This window comes from Melitaea cinxia, chromosome 6, assembly GCF_905220565.1.
Source record: "Melitaea cinxia chromosome 6, ilMelCinx1.1, whole genome shotgun sequence".
Taxonomy (NCBI): domain Eukaryota; kingdom Metazoa; phylum Arthropoda; class Insecta; order Lepidoptera; family Nymphalidae; genus Melitaea; species Melitaea cinxia.
The window spans coordinates 6,825,160-6,842,848 of record NC_059399.1 but is presented as its reverse complement, the minus strand read 5'-3'; the positions used below and the strand labels follow the sequence as shown (position 1 = coordinate 6,842,848).

Genomic DNA, 17,689 nt, shown 5'->3' with positions numbered 1-17,689 from the left:
AGAAAGGTCACTAATTGACATCATGAGAACTCAAAAACCGCTGGATGGTCCATCCATCCAAGATGGACAAAGATGAAATTTGGCAGGGAGGTAGATTATAGTTAGTAGACGTCCGCTATGAATTTGGATATTCGGAGATTCCGGATTTTGCGATATTCCATCGCTAAGGGGGTTTAATTGGGGTTGATAGTTTGTATGAAACATATACAGTAGCAACAAGTTCGCCTGATAGGTTATTCATACTGCAGCCTGAAAATAAAACTAAAAATGTGGTGTATAGAGAGGTTTTATAAAAATAACTATTAAATTATACTAAATTGTGCCTTTGAAAAAGTTGCTCAGAGTGATAAGCATTTCAAGTGACTGAAATAAAAAAATAATTTGCGTTAAGCATCTTAATAGTAATGCATATCTTCATAACCACGCGGACGTAGTAAAGTTCCCAAAAGCGTATGTGACCGATTCCCTCAAAATCTACTTAACGGATTTTCATGCGGTTTCACAAATGGAGAGAGGGCTTCAAGAGGAAGGTTTACGGAACGGCAAAGCCGATTTTGATGAGAGTTTCACTGGAAGTTTGCCGGGAAAACTTTGTAACAAACTGATTTCAACGCGGGCGAAGCCGCGGGCACAGCTAGTATATACCTATACAAATATTGAAAAATTAATTTTTATAAAATACTAGTAATAATTATATAGCTCTAAAATTTAACCATTGTAATTGCATGAAAAAATAAAAATATTGTAAAAATTAAATTTATAAAAACGAATAATAATTATATAGGTCTAAAATTTAACCATTGTAATTGTATAAAAAAAAATAATCAAGAAATAAAGGTTTACACATTACTACCAGACAAAAATAAGGTTTAAAATTTCTCCAGTCTTAAGAGTGCTCTGGAGTAAAAATCTTAATCCCTGCTTGACAATACCTTAAGCCCTCTCTCTAGAGTTAATCCCGCGGTTAACTGGGTTGCGATGGGGAGTGAAGGTGACAGACAATATATGAAAAAGGATTAATGTTAATCTTGAACGTGTAGATGGCGAACACTTGCTGGTGGTACTACTTCAGCAAGTTCACGGAATTCTTCGACACACTGTTCTTTGTGCTGCGCAAGAAGAACGAGCACGTGTCGACGCTGCACGTGATCCACCACGGGATCATGCCCATGTCTGTGTGGTTCGGTCTCAAGTTTGCGCCTGGTATGTTATTGCTCATTTACTTGCTTAACTATCTCAACTAACTATGTAAAGTAAAAAATCAATGGATATCTTTACCACATGTAGTACATTTGGAGTACAAATAAGTTCCCGCCGTTTTTTTGTCAAAAATTAATATCTATTGTGCCACAATGGTAGTTTAACTTTAAGTTTTCCCATCCTTCTGGCAGCATTTGGATTATACGCCTGAAGAACTCCGTATCTTTTGAGGCTATCTACGAATTAATCCAAACAAAGGACAATGCTCATGAAGTATGAGAATAAAACCCAGGCCCGGCGCAAAAGAAATGTAACTCAAAATATAGGTAAAAAGAAGTAATTAAATATTACATAGGGGGCATCATCGAAATCAGTGGCTATATGTGTGAAATTGCTATTCGAATTTTAACATCTGCGCCACATTGCTTGCTACTCGAGATTTTAGAGGTAACATAATGTATTAGTAAAAGGAACAGTAAACAGATACAGTTGTGGTTTAAGAGTGTATATAATGACATTTTTATGGCAACTTCTCTACTATCCCAACTACTTTTACAAGATAATAGGATGATAGAACTAAAAACACGATATGAATGTACTTGTCGTTTTAATAATTACGCTTAAAAGTCATCGATTCTCTATGTCTAACACGATATGATCCAAAAATGATGCGGGATGCGCGAACTGCTCCTCATGTCTAGCCCACCCTAAGTAATATAAAACGCTCATGACGTGGGCGCAACAGCCCAATGTTCTCCTCCCATGAATACAGGAGCAGTAATATCCTGATATGCCATTCCTGCCATTTTTCCTTTTATAAAGAATGTAGGTGTAATAGATCTTGCTTCTTACGTGCCTCGATTGTATGCGACATCTTATGAAAGCGGCCAATCGTTCTTTACATGTCTTGACTCGTTGAGACACGCATCGACGTGACTCGTTGCCGACAGCGATTAATCATACCTATTTGTTTTGTCGCCGACAGCAATTAGGTAGTCGTTTTTAGTACAACCGGTTTAAAATAACAGGAAAGAACGCACAGATCGCAACGAATACTGTCGATAGACTGCGCGGGCGACGCAGCACTCGTGCACGAAGTGAGAAGCCTATAACTGGCTCCGACAACGTGTGAATGAGACAGAGAAGTCGCGCTTTCGACCGACGACCGATGGTTACTTGTTTGTTTTTTCCGATAGCACTTTAATTAAACTATAAGTCCCAGCTGCTCATGTTACCCTGTAAAAATTCAAATTGCAATTTCATACATATAGCCATTGATTTCGATGATGCCTCCTATGCAGTATTTCATTACTTATTATTACCTTTAATTTGAGTTACTTTTCTTTTGCGCCGGGCCTGGGTTTTTTTTTGAGCATTGTCTTTTGATATCTTTATATGGTGTGATCCGCTGCTCCGACAGAGCCTAGGCCATTGGCCGGAACAGATGGTAGTCGGGCGGTGCAATGTCTGGTGAATACAGGTGGGAAAACACTTCCCACTTTTTCACCGGAACCTCCATATGTGGGCGAGCATTATCATATAGGAGAACAATTTTTGTCGTGTTTGGTGTAGTATTAAGGGCGTTTTTCCTTCAGAGCTCAGCTCAATCTCATCAATTGTGTTCGGTAGTGAGTTCCAGTGATTGCTTCATTTGGATTCAGCAACTCGTAATACATCACAACCAGCTGATCCCACCAAATACATAGCATGAGTTTATTTTCCGTGAATATTCGGCTTTGCTGTCCACACAGGCCGCATTAGTACCAATGAGTTTCTTCTATCGACTTTTCATCACCTGTGATGATTCGATGTACAAAACCGTTTTTTGTACCTAACTAGTCTAGTGTTGTGCCTGGCAACGTCTCTCGGCTTTACGTATAGAACCCAATTACCTTATTTACGAATAATTCCTAAAGATTTTAAATGATGCTGTTTGCTAAGTGGCTTCTAATGTAAGTGCAATGTTTGAGACGAAAAATCCAATAGTAAATTCTACAATTCTGCGTCATAATATTTTTTTTCCTTCCACTGCGATATTTGCCTTCTACGTCAATATTGAAAATCTGTTTTTAAACTTTTGAAACCACACGACTTTATCGTCATATAATGCTTATTTACAGATTTGTTAGTTTTAACCTGAAATACCCCTACTGTCCTCAGATTATTTCAACTCATATTGAATCGATATCATAAAAATTATAGGGGTCACAATTGTTATCAGTTACTATTAATATTAACCTATTTTAGTAACTACATCTATATCTAGAACAATAGGGATATTAGTGTTCGACTCCTAACTGCGTTCCTTGAAACAGGGGGTTATGTAGGTGTAATAATAATAATGGTCTATTAGGGAAGAGTTTAGACCAACACCTTGAGAAACTCGCTTGACTGTTGGATCAAGGGTCGGATTCAAAAGGCAGTGTTGCTTGAAACGGTCCGCATTGTGAGGAGTTTCCTTAGCCTGGAATCTTAACTACCGGTGGCCTGGGCCGCAACCGGAGGACTACTATTTTTATATTTTTAAATATTTTTATTTGTCTTTTTATTAATATATTTAAAAATGTAATGATAAGGAAATATATTGAATAAAATACAATAATAATAATAAAGAGTATACGCATCGACATAACCAAGTAGTCAACACCATTCACCAAAAGTTAGCACTCAAACACAAACTTATAGAAAACACAAACACACCTTATTACAAATATAAACCATAAACAGTTTTAGAAAACGAGATACATAAACTTTATCTCGATCGCACAATACTTGCAGACAGAACCATTCACTACAATAGACAGGATATAACGCACCAAGATAAATTAAGTAAAATAACCTATCAAAATTTTTTTTAATTCTCAATACTCATAACCTTCAATAACCTACAAAAAAAATCCAATAACCCATAAAAAAAAGATACTTTTCCCTTCTCTTGCGTAATTTATCTTGCAAACATTTATAGGTATTATTTGAGGTTTCAGATGTATATTTATGTCAATCTTTCTGTCTATAATGAATCTATTACACTTAATTCGCTCAACAGATACGAAATACGTGTTGTTCAGGCTACAATTTTTTTTTTCACGTAAAACGTGATCTATAACAGTTTGAGTACCCCAATTCGAAGGAACGCAATTAGCAGTCGAACACCCATTTTGTATTAATAATCACGCCTCTTTCCTGTAGGGGTAGGCAGAGACCACTTCTTTCCACTTGCTACGATCATTACATACTTCTTTCGCTTCGTCCACTTTCATTATTCCCTTTATACATGCTCTTCGGTTTAGGGTACTTTTGATCTGGCCGTCCCTTATTTGGTCTCGGAACGTCCGCCTAGGTCTACCCCTTCCAACCCTTCCATTCACACTCACCTTATACACTTTTTTCGTCAATCGTTCTTCACTCATTCTCTCGACATGGCCAAATCATCTGAGCATACCTTTCTCGATTTTTGTCATTACATCTTCTTTCAGACCACAACGTTTCCTTATCTCACTATTTAGTATCCTATCACTCTAACTCCTATCATACTTCTTAACGCTCTCATCTCAACTGCATTTATTTTGCTTTCATGTTTCTTCTGCCATACCCAACTTCCGTACATGAGTATCAGAACCAACACCCCCTCATGCACAGCCAAGCGAGCCTTGTTAGACACCCTCCGACTGCTCATAAAGGAGTGCAAAGGCCCATTCACCCTGTTTCCTGCATTCACTCTTCTTTCAATATCACTCTCACACTTTTAATCTCTTGCAAACTTTGAACCCAGATACACAAACTCATTCACCTGTTCAATTTGTTCATCTCCAATCACGATATTGCAGTCTGTCACTGCCTCATCTCTTCGAAACACCATCACTTTCGTCTTCTTTACATTCATCTTCATTGCTTTTCTTACAAAAGCTCCACTCATTACAGTTACCATCTCCTGCAACTCCTCGGCCGAAGACACAAGAAAACATTTGACGAGAAACTCATTCATTCTCAACCCACTTTCATTCTCTTTTAAATCTGTCAATCTAAAATTACGTAAATTTGTTTTAGGTAATTATAATATGTACATATCTCGTCACATTTCGATACAACTACTCTTTATATACAATATTCAAATAAAGAGGATTTAATTACATATATGTACAGTAAATTCATTTTTATCTACTCATGTCTCACCAGACCTACCCAGCTTTTCATTTGAAACAGTCTCGCAGGAGGATATTAAGAGGCATGTCCGGTCTATATCAACTAAAGCAATTGGTAGTGACAACCTCAGCCTCGACATGATTCTTCCGGTGCTGGAGGACATTGCACCTGTAATAACTCACATAATTAATTTCTCACTTACATGCAATGTCTTTCCATCACTATGGAAGAAAGCCCTTGTCATACCCTTACCTAAAACCTCTAATCCTACAATCCCTTCTCAATTTCGGCCTATATCCATTCTTCCCTTACTGTCCAAAGTTCTAGAATCCGTTCTTCATAGTCAAATTTACACTCATCTCTCTTCTTACAACCTTTTATGTCCTTATCAATCCGGTTTCCGTCCTTCTCACAGCACAGTTGGAGCGCTGCTGAATGTGACGGAGGATGTGCGGTGTGCAATGGATCAAACCAAGCTCACTGCCATGATCTTGCTTGATTTTAGCAGCGCTTTTAACTCAGTTGATTACGACATTCTTCTTAGTACCCTGCGCGCGGTTAACATTTCAACCGCTGTCCTTGACTGGTTTCACTCCTATCTTTCTGGACGTCAGCAGTGCGTTACTTTCAACGGCACCACATCAGATTGGATGGAACTTACTGCTGGTGTTCCACAAGGTGGCGTCTTATCTCCTTTGCTATTTTCTGTATTCATCAATAATGTTTCTCGTGTTATCACTTCTCCCTTCCATTTGTATGCAGATGACTTACAAATATACAGACACTTCAAGTTGACTGAGCTGCATGAGGCTGTTGAAACTTTAAATAGCGACCTAGCTGCAGTTCAGGTCTGGGCTAAATCTTTTGGGTTGTTGGTCAATCCTGCTAAATCACAAGCTATTATTATTGGAAGTAGTCGATTGAGAAGCGGGCTTGACTGGGGATTGGTTCCTAAAATCTCATACTCTGGGGTTCCGATTCCTTACTGTGATAAAGTTAGGAATTTAGGGCTCATTATGGACTGCAATTTATCTTGGGCAGCTCATGTCAGCGAAGTCAGCAGAAGAATACACTTCACATTCCACTCTCTCAAGCGTCTCCAATATTTTCTTCCATTTCACACCAAAATTATGCTTGCACAAACCCTTCTACTACCTATCCTTGATTATGCTGATGTATGCTATCTGGATGTGACTGAGGAGCTACTTAGAAAGTTAGAGCGTCTCCAAAATCTTGCCATAAGATTCATTTTTGGCCTGCGAAAATTTGATCGCATCTCTCACTTTCGTGCTCAGTTAAAATGGCTCCCCATTCGTCTTCGGCGTGATATGCACATCCTGTCCACCCTCTTCAATATCCTTCATGATCCTAATGCTCCCTTGTATCTTCAATCCCGATTTCACCTCCTGCCCTCTCCTACTCGTTCCAGGCGCCCTGGCAGAGAGGCTATGTTAGATATACCGAAATGTAACACAAAATTTAAGTTAAATTCATTTACGGTACGCGCCTCCGTACTATGGAACAATCTCCCAAGTGACATCAGAACTAGTCCTTCCCTTGTTTCCTTTAAATATAAATTAAAGAAACACTTGCTTTCACTAGCAAATGTGTAATCATCTATAGAATATGTATGTATTTACGTATGTATTGTAGTGAGTTTGTATATGTTTATGTATGTGAGTGTGTAATTTTGTATTTTGGTATGTATCTATACATGTATTTGTTAGTATGTAGTATATTATATATATATATATATGTGTGTATATGTTTATATGTATGTATGTATGTATGTGTATATGTATGTGTATGTGTGTACGTATATGTATATATATATATTTGATTATATATGTATAGATTTATAAAATTTATTATCTTTTCTTTTTTTTTACGTTTTTTTTTTTTTTCTTGTTCTTAGTAAATCTTCTTGCACTGTTTGCCTCGCTATATTAAACACTTACTCATGACCATGGGTTGACTGGAAGAAATCTCTTTCAGAGATAAGTCCACCTTTGCCATAAATATTATTCCTATGTTGTTTTTACATGTATTTTTTGAGTGCAATAAAGTATATAATATTGTCACTTCTCTGTATACACTTCCCTACCGCTTTTTCACTACGCTGTGTCCTATATGCCCAAAGGTTGTCTGGAAGAGATCGCTACTCTAGCGATAAGACCACCTTTGTACACTGTTTTATTTTTATTTTTTTATTTGTAATATGTTATTGTTTTGATTGTTGTTGTAAATTTTATACCTTTATTGGTTATTACAATTTAAAATATGCACAAGTATCCGTAAATGTAAACGTAGTCGTGAAAACGTTGTCGTAAAAGGATGTTCCGGGGATATCGACTAGTCGCTTTCGTCCTTGGTTTAACGATAAACACGTTATAAGTATACATACCATTACAAGCAGCTAACGCTGTAAAATCAGGAAACAAAAATTGTGTATTTATGTTTTGGTAACATTTGTCACGGTTTTTATAATCTATTGAGCTCTAGCAGTTACCATCTCCTGCAACTCCTCGGTCGAAGACGCAAGTATACTAATAATCCCTATAAACAGATTGCAATGCTCGTATGAGGATACTGCTCACACCATTCACGGACAATGCTGACCACAATTCATTCCTCATCACTCTCTCACTCATTTTTATGATACAACATTTTTATATGAACTTTAAAATATAATGCCAGGGCTTAGGCTAATTTTAAAATGTTTTAAACAACCATTTTGATGACGCGTTGCAGCTGTGATCATACAGTAACTGGCTGATACGCTTAGTAGTTGTTGGGTCGATCCTATAATATTGATAATATTTGTATATCAGTCAGTCAGTCAGTCCACTGCTGGACATAGGCCTCCCCAAGTTCGCACCAGACATCCCGGGTTTCCGCAATCCTCATCCAGTCTACACCGGCAATCTTACGTAGATTGTCGCTCCAACGGGCCGGGGGACGTCCCATACTGCGTTTGCCAAGGTGCGGTCTCCACTCCAGGACAGTAAAAAATTAAACAAATTAAGTATTTAAACACACGATGGCCACTCCCCTATGATATAACCGGTTAGCATTATGGTAAAATGTATTTTCATGATTAAATCAAAAGTGGGGCAAAATATAAACCATAACAATATTGGCAATTTTATAGGTTAGAATAAAAACGTAAAATTAACTTTTATTTGAAAATATAATTCAAAGTTATCTTAAAGCTATAATTAACATTGATGAACACAAATGAACCCATGTAGCAATTCCGTCATAAAATTTCGACATTTATAGAAATACAACAGTGTTACTTTAAATATTTGTAGTAGCTTAATAGTACTAATAAAAATATTGTTGTTGAGTATGTCCTACTTCAAAAAAAGGAGGAGGTTCTCAATTCAAATGTATTTTTTTATGTATGTTACCTCAGAACTTTTGACTACTAGGTGGACCGATTTCAGTGATTTTTTCGAATCGTAAGGTGATACTTGTTGTGTGGTCTAATTTAAATTTCTCTACTACTTTCTGACTAGCACTTTTTGAGTTACCTATAATAATGGGCATTGACCTGACAATTTTTTCGTCTACCTACGTGGTATTACTGGTCGATGTAATTTAAGTTTTTCGTTTACAAGCAAACAAGTGCTGGAAAACGTAAACTTCAGTATCTATCATTCCTTCTAATATGAAACGTCTTCTTGTATTAAATCTAGAATATTGTACATCGTCACACTTAATTTCTTAATATATTTAATTTTATATATTTTAATATATTTAACATACACATAGTTATCAGTTCCTAAATAAGGCAACTTAATGACTCCATTGAAGGAAATACCCGGCTGGTATAAATACATTTTTTTTTTTCAAACCCACAACCCTTGAAGCAAAAAACAGGGTCACTGCTCACTGCGAAAACGGGCCATTCTAAAAATAAATAAAAATAATGTATAACTCCACAGCATTTTATGACTCTAAATAGTGTTTCGAAGTCAAAAAGTAATAAAAAAAAAAAACAATATTATAATTATCCCTGATTCTAAACTGTATTTCTACCTACAGGTGGTCACAGCACATTCTTCGCTCTGTTGAACACTTTCGTACATATCGTCATGTATTTCTACTACATGGTGTCAGCGATGGGCCCCAAGTACCAGAAGTATATCTGGTGGAAGAAATACCTTACTGCCTTCCAGATGGTAAGTCGAAATTATTATTTTTACTGTCGTGATTATAACGGACTTGAACTCGGAACAGTTGAATTATCTTTAAAATTACTTATTATTAAGTAGACTCTTAAACGCATCGGTAAACTCATACGAATAAATTATAACTTTAATTAAGCCTAAAGGATTAAAATAAGCCGCTTTTTTAACAAAGTACTTACATAAATGAATAAAATTCGAAATGTATTTATCGTGCTATCGTAGTTTTGAACAACGTGTCTAAAACATGTATTCTACGTAATAAATGTCAGCTAAATAGCGAAAAGGCACTACTCAAATATAATCGCGTGCTATGAGTATTGACAACATTACATCATTTCACGTTTACAATGGGATATAAAGCTAATACAAAGTAAACTTATAATTGATTAGTTATTCTCGTAAGTGCTTCTAAATTCTGTTAAAGTCGTCAAAGAAAACAGATTTTTTTTTAAATATACTTTATTTACTAAATTTAAACTCTCGTAAGCTACATATTTCTAAATTAATAGTAAATAACAATGAATTCGCACTAAACGACCCTAGAACTGTCCACACATTAGTAAAACCTGTTGGCATTGAACTCTCGACTTTTTATTTACAAATATCTTTTACACGCGCTTAGTCTAAGAATAAATCGCATTTTTAGAATTGTCTATACGTTATAGAAACATAATTACAATATAAACCATAATATATGGTAATTCTAGTGTATTTCTGACGTAAGTTGTTAAGAACAGATGTTGATGTTTATCTTTTTTTCTAGAGTAAACATATTACAATGCGTATTTTGAGATTATATTTATTTTAAATGAATTTCTGTAATGATTTGTTATTTAAAAACTAAATATTTTGTTGACGTCAATTTCGTATCAACTTATTTACATACATAATTATACGGTAAATTATTTTTTACATTATTCATTATTATTTTGAGATAACGCATAATCGAATTTAATTCACATGCTTCGAATAGATTTATACTCCTAGTAACTTTTGTTTAAACAATATATATAAAGGCTTAATCAGCAAGAATTCCTAATGCTGCCATTTCCATCACAGAGCCCGGAATCAACAATATGGAAAATATATTATGGGTACATCTGAAAAGTATTTTTATTAATAAATATAAAACATAAACATAATCGTTTTAAAATTTTAACAGAATTGTTTAATTAACGTAAGAATTGACGTATTTGTAAAATAATATGACATTTTTTTGTTTATTAATTATTATTTTATATGCTATTCTAACCAACAATTTTTCAACATCCTCATATGTAATATCCCTTAACCACTCCGTTATAACCTTTTTACTCTTTTGTCGTGCCATCGGCTAAATTTCGGTGCGAGTAGCCGCCTAAAACACCGACGGTTTGCGGGTTCGATTCCCGTGCGGAATGAATATTTTTATTTGTACAAATATTTCATTCCGGTTTGGATGCTACCGTGCCTGAGAAAACACGTTAAGTCGTCGGTCCCGGTTGTTATCATGAATACCTAATAGCGATCGTTACTCATAGTAGGTAACATATCCGCAACCCGCAGTGGAGCAGCGTGGTGGATTAAGCTCCAATCCTTCTCCAAAATGGACAAAAGACATTAGAGATTACAGGCTTAATGCGATGCGAATGAATTCTGTACTTAACAATCTACTTTTTAAATGTAAGGTACTGACTTGGGTTTTGCACCTAACTGTATATTTCTTTGAAATTGAATCTCATTGTTCTCTGTTTAATATTTGTGTAAAATTGGCATAAAAATAATTTCATATACTACTGCACTGTTTTTACGCTTCATTAACGGTTTACATAGATATGTTGATATGAAAAAGAAAAGCTACTTAATTTATTATAGTCTGATAAATCCTGTCCGGATCCAGCCGGTTTGATAAAAGTACCTGGGTGACCGAGCTAAGCTCGGTATTTTTAGTAAATTGTGAAGGATTAGTAGAAGAGAGAGTTAAAATGTTTTGTTGCCGGTTTGGATGAAGTCTTTTTTAATAATGAAGTAACGCACAATGTGTAAAAAAGGCAATGTATAAAATAAAAATAAAAAATACCGGTAAATTAAAAATTGATACAAATTACAAAATTACTAGATTGAGAGTAATTGCTTCTCAAAAACTGATAGGCGCGCCAACAAATCACATTTTTTGGAAATCATATTATATTTAAATATGAATTACGTATTTATAAAATATGAATAATATTTTTCGATTTTACCGACATAATAGTAAAAAATAAGAACTGGCTATTTAAATAAAAAAAAGAGTGAAATTTAAAAAAAAAATTGGTCTGGAAATTTGAGGATTTGAACACTAATTTTTTCGACCGGACGAGGTCGGAAACCACCCGAGCTATTACAACTATATCAACAGGTGCTAAATTTACCTTCGTATTCTAACGATATTGTAGCCATTTTTTCATTGTCTAAAAACTGCGATAAAACGACGTCTTCTAAAAATGAATCCTAGCTAGATTTATTTGTCTCCCCCGAAATTCCTGTATACTAAATTTCACGAAAATCGTTGGAGCCGTTTCCGAGATTCAGATTATATATATATATATATATATATATATATATATATATATGCAAGAATTGTTCGCTTAAAACTGATAATATATAATATGATATAGTGAGTTAAGATAGTGACCGGATGCGGCCGGATTAAAAACGACACCGGTAAAAATATAACATACAGTCGTTTAATTTATTAAATTTATTTAGATCTTAAATAATTCCGGTGAATCTGAATACGGTAAGTTAGTATTTATTTAGGAAAAAAAAAACGATTTTTTACTTATAAGAACTTGAGTTGTTTGCGAAATAATAAATTCTTAATAACTATGTATATTTTTCAAACAATAAATATCGCGTTACGTATAAACAAATATGTTTGCTTTGCTTATAACATATGTTTGTTTACTGAAAATGTAAACGTAGACTGACGATAATGCGAAGAACTTAAAACGATTAATTTTTGCCTCATACTTGGATGTCATTTCCTATATATATAGTTTTCCTAATAGTCGATAATAAATCATCATATAATTTGAGTGGTTGTCACTTTTTATACAGGGCGACTATCGTTCGACCTTTGGAACCCACAAGGATACGTCCATAAATCATCCATTAATAATATTAATATATAATGTAATAATAGTGACAAATTACAGGTAATAAATATAATTTTAAAAACTTAAATCATGTAGAAATAAGATACAATTAAATAAATTATTCTGTTATTTTCTTAGCATTTTACTTTTTTTTATCATCACAAAGAAAGATTAATTTTAAAGAGATAATGTAAACAAGCATAGAAACCTTTGTACCCAAATATTAAAAGATATTTATGATTGTATACTCGTATAAAAATGAGTGTGATACTTATGATTTGAAAATTACCTCATACTTAGTGGGAAAAAATTATAATATTAAAAACGTTTATACACCAAGCATAAACAATAAAAGATTTCTTAAAGTCTAATTTACATAGATTTAAGAAAAAATGCTAAACAAAGTAGCGAGTCACGCGAGACACACTATACGTTTATAATAAAGTCATAGATACTACAAATACAGCTCATTAAGCGTTTTGTACCAAACTTATGAAATACTATAGTCACCTGTATCAATATATTGATAGCTTCACTTTTTGCCAATTTGATTCCGATTTTTGCTGCTCAAGGAGCCATTTCTTGGTAAGATTTCGAAATTTCGAGCGAGTTGCAGCAAATCTAATGGGAGATTAGATGTCAATCCAACATTTGCTGTATAGCGAAAACTACCTCTAAATGCAACACGGCCAAGGCACAATAAGGTTTACGATTCGCGATGACCGATAATTATCGGTGTCAGATGCGCTTAGACAGCTCAGTTTCTGTGCTAAGTACGATGGTTTACAATACAATACAATACAAATATACTTTATTGTACAACCAAAAACAATACAAATAACATAAAAGAAAAAGAAAGCGAGAATTTATTGTGCTTTCTTAGATCAAATACGATCATCACAGTAATCCAAGAGAGAGTGTGTGTTCACAAGTTTCTTTCTAACAACAGTATTCAAAAATGGTCTTAACTTATAAAGCATTTTAAGTGAAGCGTAACTATTGGAATTTTTTTTTTATGAACGTGCTCTCTAAATCTTAAAGTCCCTTCAAAATCAACACCAAGATTTTCCACTTGAACTTCTTTTTGGACAAAAAACTCTAAAAGAACATTTATGTGGATTCAAAATAAGGTTATGTTTACGGGACCATTTACTAATGGATGCCAGATATTCATTTAAGACATTTAGGTTTTTGTTCAAGTCTACATTAAACCTGCTTTTGAATTTCATTAGGATCTGAGTATCACTTGCATACGGGAAGCTATACGTATAAAACAATATTTAATGCAATTGGGTTCGACATAAAAAACTTAACACAATTATCCATGCACTCTACAACCTGCGACTGCCCCAAGAAATAGTTTTTAAACCTACACTTACAGATTCTTCACAACCGTACATTTTGAATTTATTAAATTAAATTTATTAATTAAGATTTCATGATTGAGACAGTAAAAGGCGCGACTGTAATCAAGCAAGACAAATATACTTGCATTATTTTTATTTGACGCTGTTAAAAGGTCATCTACAATATGCAAAAGTGCAGTTGTACTGCTATGTATTTTATGGAAACCTGACTGCTGAAATGGTATAGTTTGATTTTCTTGAAATAATTAGATATTTGTGTGTGAACTATGTTTTCTAATATCTTTAACAAAACTGGTAATAGTCCTATTAGCCAAAAGTCTATTATTGTTGGAATAAGGGGAAAACATGAGTTGGCAGAAACATTAAGTCAAAGTCCCATTTGAAGCAGCGTTACATAATATTTTATATTCCTTCATAATAAAATAGGTAGCTCAAGATTTAATAAATAATTGTACTAATGTGTTCGACAGGTGCAATTCGTACTGATATTCAGTCACCAGCTACAAGTTTTGTTCCGGCCTTCGTGTCAGTACCCGCGCGTGTTCGTTTACTGGATCGCGATGCACGGCTTCTTGTTCCTGTTTCTCTTCAGTGACTTCTACAAGGCGCGCTACAATAAAGCTGATAGAAAACCTAGGAGCAATAACAACGGCCTTTGTATGGTATGTTTATTTGTACTATGTTCCTTAAAAAAAGTATATTTGTTTTTATCAACATGTTAAAATTAATTTCGTTTATATCCACTTACTTTTTTTTTCGCAAAATAACTATTTATATAGTCGAAAGTGAACAAAACAAAGTAAAAAAAAATGTAATTCGAATATTAGAATGATCGAAGAATGCATGACGTCAATCAAGCTTTGTGTTTCTCTCATTAATATTTAATGATAATTAAAAAAAAAAAAAACAATATTATTTGTAATTTCTTTGTTTTAAAATTTAAATATATGTAACTATTCCGTTGAATTAAAAGCCAACTTAATAAATATTAATCGCTTAATAACCAAACTACCAATTAATATTGATATTTATAATGCTCATCCAGGCTAATATAATAAATGTGTTGATGATGTACAAAAAACAATAAAAATAAAGTAAAAACCTGCATTACAGACGACATAATATTAATAAGCGGGAAAAGTTGTTTTAATTTGAACGATAATTTTTACAAGCTAAATATTTATATGTAAATCGACCAATCTATATACTATTATTATTATAAAGCTAAAATGTTTGGTTTTTTTTTTTGACCTTCCTAATCTCAGGAACTGCTGGTTCGAATTGAAAAATTCTTTTTGTGTTGAAAGGCCATAGGCTATATAATATTTAGTGTGTTATTTTCTCAAATTAACGCGGATAATTTCGTGGGGCACGGCTTGTGAAGATATACATGGAATATATTAACACGTATTTGTTTTCAGACGGTGTTCGACGAGAGTTCGCTTAGCAAGAACGGTTACAAGCAAGAAGACTCCACCGTCCCCAGCTCGTACGCGTCGTCCGCCGAAAACGCGTTCGTTCGCCGGCGGCCGGTCTCCTAGTCCACTTAGAGTACTTCGGTGTCAGTCAGGGTCTTGTTATACGCCGGTCAAACTTCGCCGGTCACCGCTCGGTCTCGGTTTATTCGTTAATATTTTTCCTAAATTAAAGAAAGATCTCGATTCGACGGAATTTTATATATGTTGCTTCTCACATTATTAACTACATATTGGACATTTATCTTTTTTTCGTTGTTTTTTTTTTACGCGTTGTAAATCACTACGATGACGATCGTAATCCGGTTCATCTTGATGTAATCGACTGGATAACTTGATCTATTTGTCTTTTAAACCTCCGTTGACTGATCGTTAATGAAATGCGATTAGACCAGAATATAAATTTTTGTAATAATATAAATGTTCTCATTGCTTTATATGGAATAATATTTAACTGAAAACCGAAACCGAGAACGAACCGTGGCAAGGCTTTAAAGTGCGATCAGCCCTAAATGAAACCTAACCTTAGTATTAGGAATTGGTCTTACCACCGTCGAGGACGAATCGTACGCACTAATGATTAACCGCGACTCTACTTGCGGGTGCGAACGCGTCGTCGATAGTATCCCGTCTCCCCGATTAACCTATGAATAGCTTTAATAAAAGTTAAGACAGTATGAACGATCGAGATTTTTGGAATCAAAGCGAGACGCAGTACTGTTTAAATTGTATAGAACCATCTCGACCACTGCCGACGTCTCCTGAGACTATATTTTGACGTTAAGCTTCTAGTATAAATTAAAATGTTTGATGTCGACTACAAAACTCGCATTTAACTTTTATACGCCTGTTTAAAACGTTTCTTCGTTTACTCTATGAAAAACGATACAAGGCATTTTTCGTTTTTAAATTTTGAATCGCAAAGCACAACGTCCCATTCGACCTTCACAAATTAACTCATCGTATGCCTTATATTGTTTTAAGGAAGTAAAAACTATTTAGTAAACTATGAATTTGTTAAATAACTTGTAAATGTTATATCAGTTTTGGAGATGGTTTATTTTATCTTATTTGTATAAATTAGTTAAGACTTAATTTCATCAAAATATTTTAAATGTAATTTTCACTGTAGTGTGAACAACCTGTACATACAATGGATGAATGAAACGAGTTATTTCCACCGTGTTACACCACAATATCACGTTTTTTTTTAAATGTAAATATAATACTTTCATTGTTGTGAATATGGGTGGAATATTGAGTCGAAAGTAATGTTACCATACAATTCTTCAAATCCAGATTTTCTTTTTTTATTGTGATTTTATTTTAATTTTGTATTCAAGCATTTAATGTCTACATGAATTTGAATTTTTTTATGAACAAAATACATTCTTATTATACTGGAAGTCACTAACATATTTATTGCAAGTATTATAGCCATATATGCAAACAATTGTTACAAACGGGTTGAGTTGCCAAAAAAGCGCTTTTTAGAAAAAATTGACATAGAACAAATAAGAAAAAAAGAGATAGATCATAGTCGTAGTCGAATATTACATAACCGAAACTAAATTATACTAATGACTTATAAATTATCATTAAAGTTAAGATAGTTATTGGCAGCTCGACCAGTTTTAAAGTAATAAATGGTATTATGGGAGGAATTAGTGCGTCTTCTGTCCTTTTTGTCACAGAGGGGTATATCTTAATATGTTAATTTTTATCAAGGTTTGGTGTATTAACGCTTCATGTGTTGTGTGAATGGCAAACGATTGCTTTGGGCGGAATCGGATGGTAACCCGAGATACGATGCTCAAATATTTGCTGCGAATTCACTATTTTGCAACCTGTATTTATTATTTTATTAAAGTATTTTACAAAACATTGATAGCACTTATTTTCATTACTTCACTCCTTCTGTCAAACCTATCCTAGTATATACAAAAAAAATACTTTTTGTTAGTTATCGACAAATTATTTACTAAACGATTTTTAATAAGATGATATTTAACTTTTTATTTTAGTCTCTGCGACACAGGTGACCAGCCCACTGCCATTTCAACTTGCCAATTCTTTGGTTTATGTCGTTTACTTGCATTCTCTCGCGGATAGTCTCATTTCTAATACTATCTTTATGAGAAACCCAAGCATAGCCCATTCGATTACACGTTGAGCGACTCTTAAGGCTTGTG

General features: G+C 34.1%; 1 protein-coding gene across 1 annotated transcript in view; it reads left to right on the top strand.

The window, feature by feature from the left end:
- Window positions 1-15,907, top strand: part of LOC123654281 (elongation of very long chain fatty acids protein AAEL008004-like) — a 33,640-nt gene extending 17,733 nt beyond the window's left edge. The window contains exons 3-6 of the mRNA XM_045590193.1: window positions 1,041-1,203; window positions 9,394-9,530; window positions 14,493-14,684; window positions 15,444-15,907. Coding sequence (XP_045446149.1) covers window positions 1,041-1,203; window positions 9,394-9,530; window positions 14,493-14,684; window positions 15,444-15,563 — 612 coding nt within the window. The 3' untranslated portion in view covers window positions 15,564-15,907. The remainder of the gene's footprint in view (window positions 1-1,040; window positions 1,204-9,393; window positions 9,531-14,492; window positions 14,685-15,443) is intronic.
- Window positions 15,908-17,689: the final 1,782 nt, after the last annotated feature.